The following is an 18,333-nucleotide window of genomic DNA, read 5'->3' as shown; positions in this document are numbered from 1 at the left end:
AATTCTCTCTACGAAAAATACAACAATTCAAGGTGCCGTAACTAGTTTCCTTTATTTATCTCTTCATTGTAACTCTAAATAGTGTGTCTTTCTCCTCTTAATTTATACCATGGAAAACAAATGTGGGTTAGTCCAAGCCTTGGCACATTCAGGAGTCCTTGACATTCATCAATTTTTGGTTTATTTGGACTATGAGCAATGACTCTAAGAATCATGGTATTCTGATTTCCTGGGCCCAGATCTAGTTTCATACTGTGCAGTTCCTCCATTTTAGTCTGGTATCTAAGGCCTTGTATTTTTTATTTTTATTTTTGAGAAGAAACTAATTTTATTGGTAATAATAGGATTACATAATAAGCGGATGAGTAATCCGCACAATCGATTACCAATCAAAAGAAACACTACACTAATAATGTCATGCCAAAACAAAATAGAATGGTTCCTTTTTGTCCAGATCAATAGTTATCCGGTTAAATTAGATTCATTTTGGGCAACAAATATGGCATACATTTGGCTGCTTTATTTCATAGTCAATGGCTTAATATGTGATAAACACTGCGACATTCATCCCTAATGTTCAGATGGACAAAAGGTAATCTAATTTACCAAGAAATGCAAATAAGACAGAGATGTTCAGCTTAAAAATAATAAATATTGGTAGCAGTAGCATGTGATAGCTCAAGAGAGAGCTTTTACCTGAATGAAAAAAATAGCTATGGGGTTTCCACGCATACATGATAATCGCACATAACGGCATGGGGTATAGTTCATTGGGTACATCATGTCACGCCGAGGTGCTTCACAGCGGGGACGAACTTTTACAAAAGCCTCTGGCTGTCGTAAAATATGTTGAAAGGACATATAAGAATAGCAAAATAAAAAAGTGAGATAACCACCACATTTATAAAAGTATAAAGTTATTCAATAGCAATATTACAAGCAAATAACATTATAGCAGAAACCAAATACAAATCACATCATGCTATGAGTAATCAAGGAAAAGACATCCAATCCTTACACCTTAGCAACACTATAGGAGGAAAATACAGAAGCTTAAGATGACACAGGCTGTGAAAGTTGGAAAATGAAAGTAGTAAGTGAATAAGAATCTACATTAGGAGCATTAACTAGATTATGATAAATTAGGAAGAAGCCTAGAAAAGTAATATACTTCAGACAGAACAGCTGAATAGGTTGTAACTAAACAGAAATTATCTAAGCTTTGATTTCTCATATGCTCATGGAAAAGGGACAGAAGGATGAACATCCAAAAATCGGAAACTTAAACCATCAAACATGCAAGCACTTACTCTAACCTAACTACACCTTGTCAATATCCTGCACAAACAAAAGAGTCAAATGGGGAACTCTAGAAGCAAGATCGAATAAAAACTGATCTAGTTTAGGAGAAACCAATTTACTAAAAAAGATTCTTCATGCAGAGATTTCACAAAGTACAATTTGGCTGAGCATGTTGGATCTAGAAGATGCTTGAAATCTCATAGGATATGAAGATTTGTTTTTATCCCTCAGCAAACTATACGAGCTAAATGAAAAAAAGCCACGTCACTATAGACAGGCCCTCTTTTGGTAGTTTAGAAGAGAAAACTAGATTGTCAAGGCATGGCTCGTCAATTCCGTGGAACGAGACATTGGATAAACTTATTTGTTTTGCAAGACAGACAAGGATATTGAGAAACTATCCAAGAGATTTATTCTGATTTTTAAAACAAGGCCCGGTCAATGTTTAGAAAACAGAAAAAATCCCAATACACTAGGCAAGGAAGCAACACTATGACAGAGTATTACTGAATTCTGGCAAGAAATGGATCTCCTTTTTACGAGATAGGATGGAGTTGTGCAGCAGATTCTAAAAATACCAAAAATGGTAAGAAAGAGCGCATTTTCAAGAACCTACAGGGGGTTGATTAGATTTGGATGAATTTACAGCAAAAGTAAATGCACTCATAAACTCTCATTGTCCACGTCTGGAAAGTCAGAATGAAAAAATGGAAAATATTGCCTAGCACAAGCAGTTATTAAAAGATGATGAAGATGAAAAGCGCGCATATAATTCGAATTTTACCAAGGCGAAACACATGTATATAAGGATTACAATAAAAAAAAACCTGGAGGAAGAAAGCTCTTTATAGAAAACTCTGAAAGGAAAAAATTGAATGCATTTTATGTTAAACGTCATGTTCTCCTGACCTTGTAACTCAATCCAACTGAAATTTCCCATTCCAACACAGACTTATTATAAATCCTTATGTGTGACAACAAGCACGGAACCTGGAGTGAAATAAAACCAGTGATAGTATTAGATTATAAATGTATCGTACGCAACATTAACAAATACAGGAAATAAATTTCCAACAAACAGATAGGCCACATAAATGTCCAAAAAGGCATTCATCCTCACATAGTTTACCAAACCACGAAAGGCAAAATGAAAAAAATGCTGCAATAAGTCATAATTCATTCGACGAGTGTTTTAAATTAGCATAAACGGACAACGAAATAAAAGTTAAATCACAATATTTGCTACCTAACCTAGCTACAAATCAATCAAGCCTGCCAGCTTTTGCTGGACAACACTATGCCAAGCCCCAGTTCGACAAGTAAGCTCCCACAAGCTAGCCTAGTGACAACCTATAGCATAAAATTTAAACAGCATTTAAACCTTTAATTTTAGTGTGGAAAACAGTAAAGCAAACATTCATTTAAACAAATATGATAATGAGATAAAATTATCAGTTATTCTAATCTATTTTATTCCGTTTTGCCTGATAGTATTCAAAACGTTAACAAGATTTATGCTTATATACCATCAAAAAAGGAAAATTGTAACAGAATTGGTTCCTATAATTTCTTTTTGCTTGATTTCTTTTACTTCCATTTTCCTTACTATAAATTGAAGGCACAAACATATTGTAACGCCCCAGATTTGACGACTGTCCTCACTGTACCAAGACGAGTCTTTCCAGCGTGCTTATGTCCTCACTCACACGCACCCTAGGAAACTTCCCAGGAGGTCACCCATCCCAAAATTGCCCCAAGTCAAGCACGCTTAACTTTAAAGTTCTTATGTGATGAGCTACCGAAAAGAAGATGGACCTTCGTGATATGAGTAGTACCAATCAAATCTTTTAAGCCCTCTTCAACTGTACAGTCCATTACATTGAACAGTCTCGGAATCCCTCTCATTCCCGTGTGGGTCGGTTCATTCATGTTCCCTCCACCTAGAAGCCTGCCACGAGCCGCTCATTGTCCGTGCAACTGATGGCACCGGCGATCACCCCCGCCCTCTTCGGCCCCAGGCCTCACATGCCCACCAGCTTCCGCTTGGTTCATCCCCGAACCACACCGTACTAAGAGAGGTCGGCTCTTATACCACTTGTAACGCCCCAGATTTGACGAATGTCCCCACTGAACCAAGACGAGTCTTTCCAGCGTGCTTATGTTCTCACTCACACGCACCCTAGGAAACTTCCCAAGAGGTCACCCATCCCACAATTGCCGCAAGTCAAGCACGCTTAACTTTGGAGTTCTTATGTGATGAGCTACCGAAAAGAAGATGCACCTTCGTGATATGAGTAGTACCAATCAAATCTTTTAAGCCCTCTTCAACTGTACAGTCCATTACATTGAACAGTCTCGGAATCCCTCTCATTCCCGTGTGGGTCGGTTCATTCATGTTCCCTACACCTAGAAACCTGCCACGAGCCGCTCATTGTCCGTGCAACTGATGGCACCGGCAATCACCCCCCACCCTCTTTGGCCCCGGGCCTCACACATATCGTTCATGAATTGATAGCAGGCTGTACAACAACTACAAAGGAGATCGGGGATTGACCTTTAAGATGATTTAAGCATGTTCAAGTCCAATGTCAAACATTGAGACATCCACGACAAAATGAAAGGAAAAATATCAACTAGTGCCTACAACAAATGATAGAAACTTTTCCATTAGGAACAAGACTATAGGATATCATAATTGAAGATGGATGACTTTTGTATTTCCTATATGCACAATTTTGAAAATGAAGAGCATCTGCATATGCTATGCTGGAGTAGTTAAAAACAACTATGGAAAAATACCTCAAATGGATATTTGAACGGGTGAAGTTTCTATGATTAGAGGATCACAGCATTAGGTGTGTAAACTAGTCGAGCCGGCCCGAAAAAATTTTGATTAATATTCAAAATTATAGATTCTATATGAACTCAAACTTTTTCAAGCCATGTTCGAGGCCAAATTATCTAGCTCGATAGTTTGCGACTCCTTTCAAACTTTGATATTTTACTAATATAATATAATTATATATTAAATAAATATATTTCAAGTCTGTATTTTCGAACAGTGGTTTGAATAGCGCATAAACATACACTAATATTTCAAACGAGCTCAAACTCAAACTCGAGCCAAATTCAAGTTTTGTATTTTCATCTGTTATTCTAGGTAAGAAATGCCAACACACTAAAGTTAACTACAAGGTAATCCAACTTAAAATTAAAAGTACATCATCATCAGTAATTCACTGGGTTTCACAGCAAAGACAAAAACACTTCACGCAGATAAATTGTGTCTGATAAACACTTAAAAACTCAATTTCTTAATAACTTCCAAAACTCTAAAGTTATGAAAGATAATAATAAATTTCCTAAAATCTATTCCATGGTTTTTCCATATATTTAGTCAGCTCAGAACTTTTTTTCTCACGTGCAATTCCCTGATAGTTGTCCAGTTTTCCAGGGAAAACAATGCAGCCATTACAGCAACAGGTAATTTCTATACGTCGCTTCAAAAACCACAAAACTTATAATAAAGCCAATTTACGACAAAGATAGTCATGCAAACATTTTACAAAATTCAGCCTCAGAACAAGATCAAACTATTAACATTGCGTGCAATCTGAAACATACACCTGTCAAAAGTCACTCTCCACCGAACTGTATAACAAAATATAATCTTTCCTGTTGTAACAACCCCTCCCCAAACACATATTCAAAGGAAAAAGAAAAAATGTTGTATGGGAAGCATATCCTTAACTTCATGCAACTTTGACCATGCCAGTCACAACTAACTGTATAAACATATAAAATATACTCCTTCAGAACCACTTCAAAATGTACACACCCAACGTTCTTCAAAAAATTTACAAACAGAAACAAATGGTCGCCAAATTTTCAGTTCAAACTCCACAATTCAGCAACAAACATCTAATGAAATCCATATTATCAAACCAATACGATCAAAAACAGAACAGCAAAAAGCCATTTGATATATCACTCCTTCTCAAACTCCCTAAAAATCCTGAAAGCGAAATAGGGGCAAACAAGTGGCATGAGCGTGTATACTTACATCGAGCTCAAGTAAGATCCATTCCTTGGTGTTGGTAGCGGTGGACCAATGATTGCGGAGGTCAGTGTCGAGCACGTGAGCTGCCTTCTGCGCAGGAGATTCTCTGGACATGGCCTTCACTTTGTAACTCAAGGGCTTAACCCTCGGCTCCAATTCCACTTCCATGTCTCCTTTTCCGAGCGTTCTGCTGTGGTGTGCTGAGAATGAATAATAATTCGGAGTTCGCTTCCGCAAACCCCCCGACAGTTCTGCGCACAAATATTTTTTTTAAATATATTATTTTACCTTTTAAATTTATAACTTCAAAAATATTCGACTGGAAAAATTAGTCTCAAATCCATTGCTATAGATATCCTTAGGACGCAAATGAGTCGAATAGCTCGACTCAAGCTCGGTTGAGTTCAAGTAGCTCGAGCCTTTAATCAAATCAAGCTCGAGTATATGATAGTTTGTTCGAGTAGTTTGCGAGCTATTCGATTATATATATATATATATATATATATATATATATATATATATATATATATATATATATATATATATGCGTTAATTATTTATTTAAAATTAAAATAAAATGAAAATCGAGTTTTTCGATATCGAGTAAGTCGATACATTATTGTGGGGACCCGGGCTCTAACTCTATTCTTTTGGGATTTAATTGGATCTTTGTTCGAAAATGTGGGTCAAAATTTTGCTTTTAACTTTAATTCAAATGTATTAACTAAAGCATAACATATCTCGATAGAAATTAAACAACGTAATGTACATACAAGTCTGTTCGTACAACATACACTAGTGTTCAAATGACAACTACAAACATAAGTAGTACAAGTTTCATAAGAAAACACTAGTAATCTGCAATGCCCGAGATCTCCACGCTATCATCATCTCTCATCTAGCTCGTGACCCCGATCCTGCCCCACCTGTTGCCATGCACACATACAGACACGACAACAGCCGGATAACTCCGGTGAGAACATATCCCAGTATAAAACATGGATGCATGCAATGTCATAATCATGTACAAATGCATAGCATAAATCAAGTAACATGAATATAAATCTAAATATGTAGTAGAATACAAATCTGTATTCTACATTCAAATCTTGACTCGACTCTTTTCTAATCTAGGGATCCCGGTGTGAATAAGACGGTCTGTTACCTACCCAACCACTCGGGGCAACGGTACGTCTTATTCCTAGACTTCGGTCAACTCTGTATCGAGGGTCTACACATATAGCAAATCTGCTCCTATGCGTCGATACACCGAAACGTCTAGTTTTGGCAAGTCTGCCAATCTCTCCTATCTCAGGACTCGAATATAAATCAATAAACAAGGCATTACATAATCAAATGTAATAACAATCTAGTATGTGATTTAGGGAAACTCGTATCAAATCTGAATCGAGTTGTGCAATCCCGTGACCACATGAATTATACCTTTCTTGTCGAATCGTCGGTCAAAGTCTCGAAGTCGGAATGTCACTCTGTCAAAACTAATCTGAAATGACAATATAACAATGCATTCTGTCAAGATATAACTCATATCAAAATCTTGTACAAGTCAATACTCCATCTCGGTAACAATTGACGGCATAACGGCGTATGTCTTTGATACCGGTAACTCAATCTCAACATAACAATATCATAATCAATCCCAACAACTCATAATCTCATCTAAACATCAATCCACCAGCTAGAATCTGTAAAATCTTCACATAATACATGCTGGAATTTCGAACAAAAGCATACGATATCCGAAAATCATTCTGATAACAAATATACGATGCTCGATATATCACGAACTCATATTTTAACTCAAATCTGAATTTCCCCAACATCATTATTTCGAAACATGCTGGAAATGTAAGAAACTTACATCCTTTGATAGCTCTTGGGGTAAGAAACAATAATCTCTACTCGGAATTAAAATCGGAGCATAAACTCATTCAAAACCACAAGTTCTAGGTTGAAGGAAATGGAAACTCTCCTTGCAAGCTCTCGGTTCTCTCACTCTGAAAACATGCAAATGAAGTGTCAATCCAAAGTATATATATCCCATGCCATGTGTCACTACGAAAATCAAAGGTGGCAATCTCGCATGCAGACCGCGGGTGCGGTGTCTCAAGAGCGCGGGTGCGCTATGCTCACGGCGACATTTTATTTCCTGAAATTCAATGACCGCGGGTGCGGTCCTTACATGACCGCGGGTGCGGTCTCACACCGCGGGTGCGGTTGCACTAATACCGCGGGTGCGGTGTCTATTCGCACAAATTCACCAATTTCTGTCACCTACACCGCGGGTGAGGTAGTCTTAGCACCGCGGGTGCGGTGTGGCTTCGGCCCTGCTGCTCAAAATCTCATAATTGTGCATTCTTATCTCTACAATTCCAACATCAATAATATCGATAATTCTCAAGCCTTACATTTCTCCCCCTCTTAGACAGGAGTTCGTCCTCGAACTCGTAAACCAGTAATCACATCAATATACACAAAACAGTAAAGTCAAAGCGGGAAGAAAGACTCACATCATAAAAATAGCTCGGGATGCCTCTGTCTCATCTCAGACTCCGTCTCCCAAGTTGCTTCGTCGACGCCATGACGACTCCACTGAATCTTCACAAGCGGAATAGTCTTGGTTCTAAGTTGTTTCTCTTTCCGATCAAGAATCTGTATCGGTCGCTCAACATAGCTCAAAGTCTGATCTAACTCGGCTTCTTCAGGTTGAATGACATGAGAATCATCCGGCATGTATCTGCGCAACATCGTTACATGAAAAACATCATGTATACCGGACAATGAAGGAGGAAGAGCAAGTCTGTAAGCTCGATCGCCAATCTTCTCAAGAATCTCATACGGACCGACGTATCTAGGAGACAACTTTCCTCGCTTGCCAAATCTGACAACGCCTTTGAAAGGTGAAATCTTCAGAAATACTCTGTCTCCCTGTTCGAATACTAACGGTCTGCGTCTGATATTGGCGTACTTCGCTTGCCTATCCTGTGCCATCTTCATTCTCTTCTGAATGATCTTCACTTTCTCAGTCATCGCACGAATCATATCAGGCCCTAACTCTGGTACTTCAGAAATATCATCCCAGTACAACGGAGATCTGCACTTCTTTCCGTATAAAGCTTCGAACGGTGCCATCTCTATGCTCGTCTGATAGCTGTTGTTGTATGAAAACTCACACAACGGCAATGAGTCTTGCCAACTAGTACCAAAATCTAGTACTACAGCTCTCAGCATGTCCTCTAAAGTCTGGATAGTCCGCTCTGACTGTCCGTCTGTCTGGGGATGATAAGCAGTGCTCAGGTGTAAAGTCGTACCCAAAGCCTGCTGCAAGCTGTGCCAAAAGTGAGAAGTGAATCGTGGATCACGATCTGATACGATCGACTTCGGCACACCATGCAATCTGACGACCTCTTTGACATACAACTCGGCCATCTGATCATGTCGATAGGTCATCCTGTACGGAATAAAACACGCTGATTTGGTCAGTCTGTCTATCACAACCCAAATCGCGTCACAGCCTCGCGAAGATCGAGGTAACTTCGTCACGAAGTCCATGGAAATGTGGTCCCATTTCCATTCAGGAACAGACAAACTCTGAAGTAAACCTCCGGGCTTCTTTCTTTCTGCCTTCACCCGCTGGCAATTTAGGCATCTAGACACAAATTCTGCAATGTCTGTCTTCATCTGTTTCCACCAAAATTGTGTCTTCAAGTCGTTATACATCTTCCTGCCACCAGGATGAATGCTGAACCGACTACAGTGTGCCTCCGACATGATCTGTCGTCTCAAATCTGAAATCTCTGGCACCACTAAGCGGTTATTCACATACAGAACAAAATCTCTGACCTGATATTCTGATATATGACCAGCTCTGACCATATCAATCGATCTCTGCACGCTCAGATCAGTTCTTTGTGCTTCTTTGATCCTCGAAATCAGATCTGGCTCAATCTGAATCGCAGCAAGTCGCAACGGTCTACTCTCTGTATCAAATGTCAATCCAGACAAGCAACAATCTTCTACTAAACTCGATACAACTATAGTCGACAAGGACAAAGAACATACCTTTCGACTCAAGGCGTCTGCCGCTGTATTCGACTTTCCTGGATGGTACTTGATCTCGCAATCAAAATCTTTCAACAGATCAAGCCATCGTCGCTGTCTCATGTTCAATTCTGACTGAGAAAAGAGATACTTCAAGCTCTTATGATCGGAATAAATCTCGAATTTCTCGCCATACAGATAATGACGCCAGATCTTAAGTGCAAACACAATCGCCGCCAATTCAAGGTCATGAATCGGATAACGAGTCTCGTGCGGCTTCAACTGTCTAGAGGCCGTATGCTATCACGTGCCCTCGCTGCATAAGAACACATCCTAACCCTCTGTAAGATGCGTCACAATATACAACGAACTCACCTGTACCTGCAGGAATCGTCAAGACAGGCGCACTAGTCAGCCTCTTCTTCAGTTCTACAAAACTGGCTTCACAATCTTCGGACCACACAAATGGCATATTCTTCTGGGTCAACTGAGTGATAGGTTTCGCTATACTAGAGAAATCTCGGATAAAACGTCGATAATACCCGGTTAAACCCATGAAACTGCGTATCTCAGGCACAGAAGTCGGTCTCGGCCAACTGATTACAGCCTCAACTTTACTCGGATCTACCGCAATACCATCTCCAGATATAATATGCCCCAAGAAGACAACCTGTCGCAACCAGAATTCACACTTGGACAGTTTGGCATACAACCGCTCTTTTCTTAAAGTCTTCAATACGATCCTCAGATGATCTGCATGCTCAGTCAAACTCTTCGAATACACCAAAATATCATCGATAAACACAATTACAAACTCATCTAAATATCTCTGAAAAATGCGGTTCATCAAACTCATAAACACCGCAGGTGCATTCGTCAAACCGAAAGGCATAACAACAAACTCGTAATATCCATACCTGGTTCGGAATGCAGTCTTCGGAATATCAACGTCTCTAACTCAGAGCTGATGATACCCTGATCTCAAATCGATCTTCGAATATACTGAAGATCCCTGTAACTGATCAAACAGATCGTCGATGCGCGGCAACGGATATTTGTTCTTCACTGTTGCCTTGTTCAACTGTCTGTAATCAATACACAGTCGCATCGAACCATCTTTCTTTCGAACGAAAAGCACCGGAGCACCCCAAGGTGATACACTGGGTCTGATATATCCCTTGGACAGAAGATCCTCCAACTGTGCTTTCAACTCTTTCAGCTCTATCGGCGCCATCCTATACGGAGCTCTCGAAATAGGAACAGAACCGGGCATAAGATCTATGCTGAAATCAACCTCTCGAACTGGAGGTAACCCCGAAATCTCATCAGGAAAAACATCTACAAACTCGCAAACCACTGGCAAATCTGCCAATGCTGGGCTCGACTTTAGTAGATCTACTGAATATACAAGAAAGCCCTCTGCTCCTCTCTGAATCAATCTACTCATAGTCAGAGCAGATACTAAGGGAATCCGAGATCTGGAACCCTTGCCGTAGAATTTCCACTCGTCTGTCATCTCGGGTCTGAATCTGACAATCTTGTGGAAACAATCTACAGTGGCCCTGTACTTGGTCAACATGTCTATACCAACTATACAGTCAAAATCAGCTAAACCAAGTACTACACAATCAAGATCAATCTCATGCCCCTCAAACTGAAGCATACAGTGTCTAACAGTAGTCACAGATATCAAACCACTTCCCAACGGAGAAGCTATAGACACTACTGTCGACAACGACTCAACAGGAAATGAATGTCTCAATGCAAAATGTTCAGATATAAATGTATGAGATGCCCATGTGTCAATCAACACATATGCAGGAAAACCGCAAAGAAAACAGTTACCTGCAACGACGTCATCTGGCGCCTCCTGCGCCTGCTCCTCTGTCAGGGCAAAAACACGTGCCTGCTGTCTGGGAGGCTGACTCACAGTCTGACTACCTCCTGGTCTTTGCTGAGTCTGTGTGGAGGGTGGCTGAAAGGAGTGCACAGAGGATGCCTGTCTCTCCATCTGTGGCGCTGGTGCTGATGATCCTGTGCTCTGGAATCGTTGTGCACCTCTCTGGGGACAAACTCTGGCGAAATGTCCCTGTTGCCTACAGATGTTGCAGCGTCCCAGAACTCCTTGACACTGCTCCGTCGCATGTCGCCCTCCGCACGAACCACAGTATGCGCCACTATACTCTGACCCCTGACCCCTCTGTCGAGATCCACTCGAACTCGATGAACTACTTCCAGATTTCTTAAACTGTTTGCCCTTAGCCTTCAGAAAATCCTTCTTGCCACTACCACTAGCTCCACTGTCAAAACGAGGAGGAGGTGGTGGAAACTGTACGGTCGTGGACTGTGGCGGTCTCTGCCCCTGAACACCGTAGGAAGCTCCTCGCTGCCTGATCAAGCCAGCCTCTGCTCCCTTTGCTCGGTTCAGTGCCTCCGAAAAAGTACTAGGCCAGCCCGTGTTCACCAAAGTAAAGACATCGGGATTCAGCCCGTTGATGAACTGATCGGCCACTGCCTCGTCGTTTCCGGCCACATGCGGTGCAAATCGTAGCAATGCAGAAAATTTAGCAACATACTCCTCGATGTTCCACTGTCCCTGCTTCAGATTCGCAAATTCAGCTCCCTTATCTTTCCGGTAGGAGACGGGGAAGAAGCGCTGATAGAACTCATCTTTGAAGACTTTCCACGTAATATCAATGCCTCGGTGCTCCAAGGCTCTCTTCGTCGTCAACCACCAGCTCTTGGCAACCTCTTGCATCTGATGCCCTATCAGCTTCACACGTCGTTCGTCAGTGTAAGCCAAAGACTCAAACAACATCTCGATATCATCGAGCCAACTCTCGCACTCCACTGCACTCTCTGTGCCCTTCAGGGTAGGCGGATGGAAAGACTGAAATCTCTTCAATAAGGTCTCCATCGGCGTAGCGGTAACATCCATCTGTACACCGGACGTGCTACCCTGCTCTGGCTGTGGCACTCGTCTAGGCGGCATAAATCTGATCATAAAACTGATTAGTACACACCCAATGTCATCTGTCTCAGCCCTCCTCTGATCATATACCTCTGATCGAGAATCGGTTCTGATTCAGGCTTGAAATGCTGTAAATCAATTCAGATAATACAACACAACATATAATAGGGAAAGCAATAAAGCATGCTAGCATCTCAAAAGCAAGGAAGATGACTCGATCTACCCCGCTCATTCTATTCTATCTCAGTCTACAGAACCTACTGCTCTGATACCACCTGTTGTGGGGACCCGGGCTCTAACTCTATTCTTTTGGGATTTAATTGGATCTTTGTTCGAAAATGTGGGTCAAAATTTTGCTTTTAACTTTAATTCAAATGTATTAACTAAAGCATAACATATCTCGATAGAAATTAAACAACGTAATGTACATACAAGTCTGTTCGTACAACATACACTAGTGTTCAAATGACAACTACAAACATAAGTAGTACAAGTTTCAAAAGAAAACACTAGTAATCTGCAATGCCCGAGATCTCCACGCTATCATCATCTCTCATCTAGCTCGTGACCCCGATCCTGCCCCACCTGTTGCCATGCACACATACAGACACGACAACAGCCGGATAACTCCGGTGAGAACATATCCCAGTATAAAACATGGATGCATGCAATGTCATAATCATGTACAAATGCATAGCATAAATCAAGTAACATGAATATAAATCTAAATATGTAGTAGAATACAAATCTGTATTCTACATTCAAATCTTGACTCGACTCTTTTCTAATCTAGGGATCCCGGTGTGAATAAGACGGTCTGTTACCTACCCAACCACTCGGGGCAACGGTACGTCTTATTCCTAGATTTCGGTCAACTCTGTATCGAGGGTCTACACATATAGCAAATCTGCTCCTATGCGTCGATACACCGAAACGTCTAGTTTTGGCAAGTCTGCCAATCTCTCCTATCTCAGGACTCGAATATAAATCAATAAACAAGGCATTACATAATCAAATGTAATAACAATCTAGTATGTGATTTAGGGAAACTCGTATCAAATCTGAATCGAGTTGTGCAATCCCGTGACCACATGAATTATACCTTTCTTGTCGAATCGTCGGTCAAAGTCTCGAAGTCGGAATGTCACTCTGTCAAAACTAATCTGAAATGACAATATAACAATGCATTCTGTCAAGATATAACTCATATCAAAATCTTGTACAAGTCAATACTCCATCTCGATAACAATTGACGGCATAATGGCGTATGTCTTTGATACCGGTAACTCAATCTCAACATAACAATATCATAATCAATCCCAACAACTCATAATCTCATCTAAACATCAATCCACCAGCTAGAATCTGTAAAATCTTCACATAATACATGCTGGAATTTCGAACAAAAGCATACGATATCCGAAAATCATTCTGATAACAAATATACGATGCTCGATATATCACGAACTCATATTTTAACTCAAATCTGAATTTCCCCAACATCATTATTTCGAAACATGCTGGAAATGTAAGAAACTTACATCCTTTGATAGCTCTTGGGGTAAGAAACAATAATCTCTACTCGGAATTAAAATCGGAGCATAAACTCATTCAAAACCACAAGTTCTAGGTTGAAGGAAATGGAAACTCTCCTTGCAAGCTCTCGGTTCTCTCACTCTGAAAACATGCAAATGAAGTGTCAATCCAAAGTATATATATCCCATGCCATGTGTCACTACGAAAATCAAAGGTGGCAATCTCGCATGCAGACCGCGGGTGCGGTGTCTCAAGAGCGCGGGTGCGCTATGCTCACGACGACATTTTATTTCCTGAAATTCAATGACCGCGGGTGCGGTCCTTACATGACCGCGGGTGCGGTCTCACACCGCGGGTGCGGTTGCACTAATACCGCGGGTGCGGTGTCTATTCGCACAAATTCACCAATTTCTGTCACCTACACCGCGGGTGCGGTAGTCTTAGCACCGCGGGTGCGGTGTGGCTTCGGCCCTGCTGCTCAAAATCTCATAATTGTGCATTCTTATCTCTACAATTCCAACATCAATAATATCGATAATTCTCGAGCCTTACATTATCGTGTTAAGTTTGAGTTTGAAAATTAATACTCGAGTCGAATCGATTTCGAGTTCGAGTATTTTATTCGAGTCAAACTCGAGTAGTATGATGCTCGACTCGACTCGATTGCAGCCCTAGTCACAATTTCATTTTATAAATCAATTCTCATTTCAAAATTTTTTTATTAAAGTTCTATACTGTCAAATATATTGAATTCTAGCTCTACAATGCAACTAAATGGTACATTAAAACTTTGTTTTAATAAAATTATTAAACTTATAATTAACAGACCTGTTTTTTTCTCATCACCCTCATCTTCAACCTTCTTCTCCCTCCATCGACTCTTCCAGCCGACTCTTTACTTTGGCGGCGGCGACTGTCCTCCACCGACGAGATCATTGAGATATTTTGGACATATCTCTCCTTTCCAATCAAGGGCCTCATCTTTCTAAAGGGCGAGCCATTTGTCCTTCTTGCTACAAAATTTTGTCTTCTAAATCGACAAGGCAAACTTCCGGCGATCGTTTAAGGTTTTCGATAGTGTAAAAATCATGTCTCGTATACTTTTTAATATAGTTTTTTGGAGAAGTTGTAAAGTGTATATTCCACAGTGGGCAGGGCATCAGAGTTTATCTTGTAGATAATGCATTTTTAGGTATTGATTTTGTCCAAATTTTTTTGTTTTTTAAGGTTTAATTATTGTGATTGAATGATAGAATAAGCAATTTTGATGATTATGATATCATTTTGCATTTTTGGTAGTGTGAAATGTTGATTTCTAGTACTACGGTTGTTTGAATCGTTGTTTCTGGACACTGGAGAAGTACATTTGAATATTTGTTACGAATTTATTGTGGAAATTTACAGGGTTTATTTTGGTTATGTGATGTATGTTTTCTAGTATTACGTTTTCTTATGATTTTTTTCACCTCGTTTTTTTTTTTTTTGCAGAAATGTTCTAGAAACGAGAAGGAGAGATAACGTCAAGGCTAGTATTCGTAGGCCTTACGAGTCACTCTACGAGTCACCGAGCCATTGATCTTATGTAAGGTTTCATAATGTGATGGAGGAACTTTCACGTGGATCAAAGATTCCACTTTTTGGAATGCTTTAATCAAAGCTTAGATTCAATTGCATAAAAATTGAGGTAGTGGTCAAAAACTTCGATGCCTAGTTGGTGTTCTTCAAATTTGGAGGCAATGTATTGGTTCCTTTTACATTGTCAGAGCTATCGTTTCCTTTTACATTGTCAGAGCCGTTAAGATGACTAAAATATGTTCGATAACCAGTGAATATCAATTTGAAAACAGAATCTAAACTTGTAAATCTTTATTTTGTAAGGAATGTAAGCAACGGAATATGATAAGAATTCGTGATAAATTTTTGAGCTAGCACGTAAAGGGAAAAACCCCAAAAAAAAAAGATATGTGGAGGACTTTGTGAGTATGTTTATCTTATTTTTATTCAATTTTGTGGTTTTTCGGTTGGTAATTATTGTATTTTGAGATTTATTATGTTATATCTTGATGATCTGGATAATTATTTTGATTGTCGATAATGTTGTGTATTGTTTCCCTTAAAAGCAAATGGCTGCCCATATTTGGGATGGGCAAAGTGAAGAAGAACTAAAAAAGTACGTAGATGGTTTTTTAGTGGGGTTAATTATTAGTATATATTGCATTTAATCTATTGATCTAATTACATTTACATTGCTCTTTACTTATTTCAACAATCTCTCAATATAGGTGAAACGTCTATTACTCGTTTTTCTTTAAAATTTACTAGAATTTTTTTCTATTAAAACTTCCGGCCGAATATACTCACATATATAAATATATTTACTTTGCATCATTTAAAATAACTCAACCAACTATTTTGCTGAAAATCCAAAACACAGTGCAAAACGTAAAATCGTTAAACCAAACCTTAAGCTAGCATTTTTCAAAAATAGCATAAACTCTTAAAACATCTCAAAAATCACTCATAAGCATAAAAGTCATAAAATATTTAAAGTACTGTAAAATCATCATAATGCGAAAAAATAGCATCGATCCTCAGGTTATGTGCATCATCATCCCAACCAATTCAACCATCAAGTCTTCTATCATCATCAAAATTATTCTCACGTGCATCATTCACACCTAATGAGTCTATTGACTCAGGAAACCTTAACCATGATTACAAGTAGTATATATATATTCACAATACAGTGAAAAATACTTTTAATAAACTAGTTTTTCATGAACATGCATAACTTTAAGTCATTTCATTTCATCATATACTTTTCCTTCCATCATACACGTATATGTTTCCCTTTTATTGAATTCAGATCCTTAATTGTGACTATCGTTTCAGCTTGGTCAATCGATCAATCTTATGTATAACAATGGTACCATGCAGCGAGGACATCAGTGACACTCTCACCCATCAAATGAGTCTTCACTTTAAATATCATCATATCCTTTCGTATTCCTATTCTTATTAGTCATAATCAAATAACCTCCTTCAATCATTTCATCATTTCTATCACTTATAAAAATTCGTGCATATAACATTTCTTTTTAAACCGAGCATGTAATACGTCTTTTAGATTTATCTTTTTTCATCAGAAAATTTCATAATCTTTCAAAATAAACATTTTAACATTCATTACAGCATTCAAGGCACTGTCAGGACGTCTAACATTTTTCAAGTAAAAAATAACCGTTTTCCTCATGAAACCCTAACTTTCCTAATTTACCCCTGAACCTTAAAACGACGACCCAAATCCATCAAAACTTAACATAACACCTTAAATACACCCATAAATATTTTTTAGACGTAAACTTAAGCTACTCGACTAGTTTCTCAATTCGTTTTAAAACTTGAATCTACGTCCCGATTTTAACCCGGATCGACTCGAAACTTAACCAAAATTTAACCATAGCTTATTGACACATACCTAACCCTTGTCCATCCCAAATCATGCCATTTAAGATCCTTGAACAAGCCTAGAAGGCTACTGAATTTTTGCCCTAATTCGACCAAACCCTAGCCCTAGCAAACCATAATATCCTTCGATCCTAGCATTTCACCGAACCAACAAGACCCTAGCTGACCCTGTTGGGACCCTAACAGAACCCCTTAGACCATTCCTAGATCATCTCTACATCCCACGCACGCCACATCCCTTAACTCGTCAACTTCAAGCCTTGCACGACCCCAACTCATGCCTGCAGCCCTCCTTCTCGCACCAGGTACGGTACCAGCCATCTAGGACCACCACTCAGCCCTCTTAGGACCCATGAACACGTCCCTACGTCAGCTATCAGTGCACCCTCCTAGGAACCCAAAACCATGTTCTAGTTTCCTCCAAAACCTTATAACGTGCAGCCCCCTTCTATCTTGAACTATTCCAGCCTACATCATGCATCTTAAGACCCTTAAACATATTGAAAAACATCCCATTTAATCCATGGCAGTTCCTTTATACATCATTAACATGAATTTAAAAGCATGAAAACTCAAGTTTTATCATGTACAAGCCATGAAGACGAAAATATGTAAGAGGAGATCATATTTATCATGAAATCATGTATAAACAAACATAATATGGTATGAACGATGAGTGAAGGAGGATTAAGACATGTATTTGCATATTTCACACACGAAAAACTATTTGAAATACGAAGAACATTGGCGGAGAGACGGGGGATCCTTGCTGCATTTCCTCCTTCAAAGTTCATGTTAAAAGGCTCTTGGACATGTGTGTGTGTCCAATTGTTTGAAAGAAAAACCTTAGGAATCCTGGTGTTGCTTGAGGCGCGAGTTTATGTGTGTAGACTAGGGTTTTGGGGGGTCTAAGTTTGAAATAAATAATTTGTGG

General features: G+C 39.5%; 1 protein-coding gene across 2 annotated transcripts in view; it reads right to left on the bottom strand.

Moving 5' to 3' along the window:
* Positions 1–5,627, bottom strand: part of LOC140821344 (uncharacterized) — a 42,085-nt gene extending 36,458 nt beyond the window's left edge. For both annotated transcript variants that reach the window (XM_073181819.1, XM_073181821.1), the window contains exons 1-3: positions 5,366–5,627; positions 2,212–2,292; positions 697–834 (exon numbers count right to left, since the gene is read on the bottom strand). In XM_073181819.1, coding sequence (XP_073037920.1) covers positions 697–834; positions 2,212–2,292; positions 5,366–5,530 — 384 coding nt within the window. In that variant the 5' untranslated portion in view covers positions 5,531–5,627. The remainder of the gene's footprint in view (positions 1–696; positions 835–2,211; positions 2,293–5,365) is intronic.
* Between the last annotated feature and the right edge of the window lie 12,706 nt (positions 5,628–18,333).

Source organism: Primulina eburnea, unplaced genomic scaffold (genome assembly GCF_022965805.1).
Source record: "Primulina eburnea isolate SZY01 unplaced genomic scaffold, ASM2296580v1 ctg532_ERROPOS1188953+, whole genome shotgun sequence".
Classification (NCBI taxonomy): domain Eukaryota; kingdom Viridiplantae; phylum Streptophyta; class Magnoliopsida; order Lamiales; family Gesneriaceae; genus Primulina; species Primulina eburnea.
This window is presented reverse-complemented; position numbering and strand designations above follow the sequence as displayed.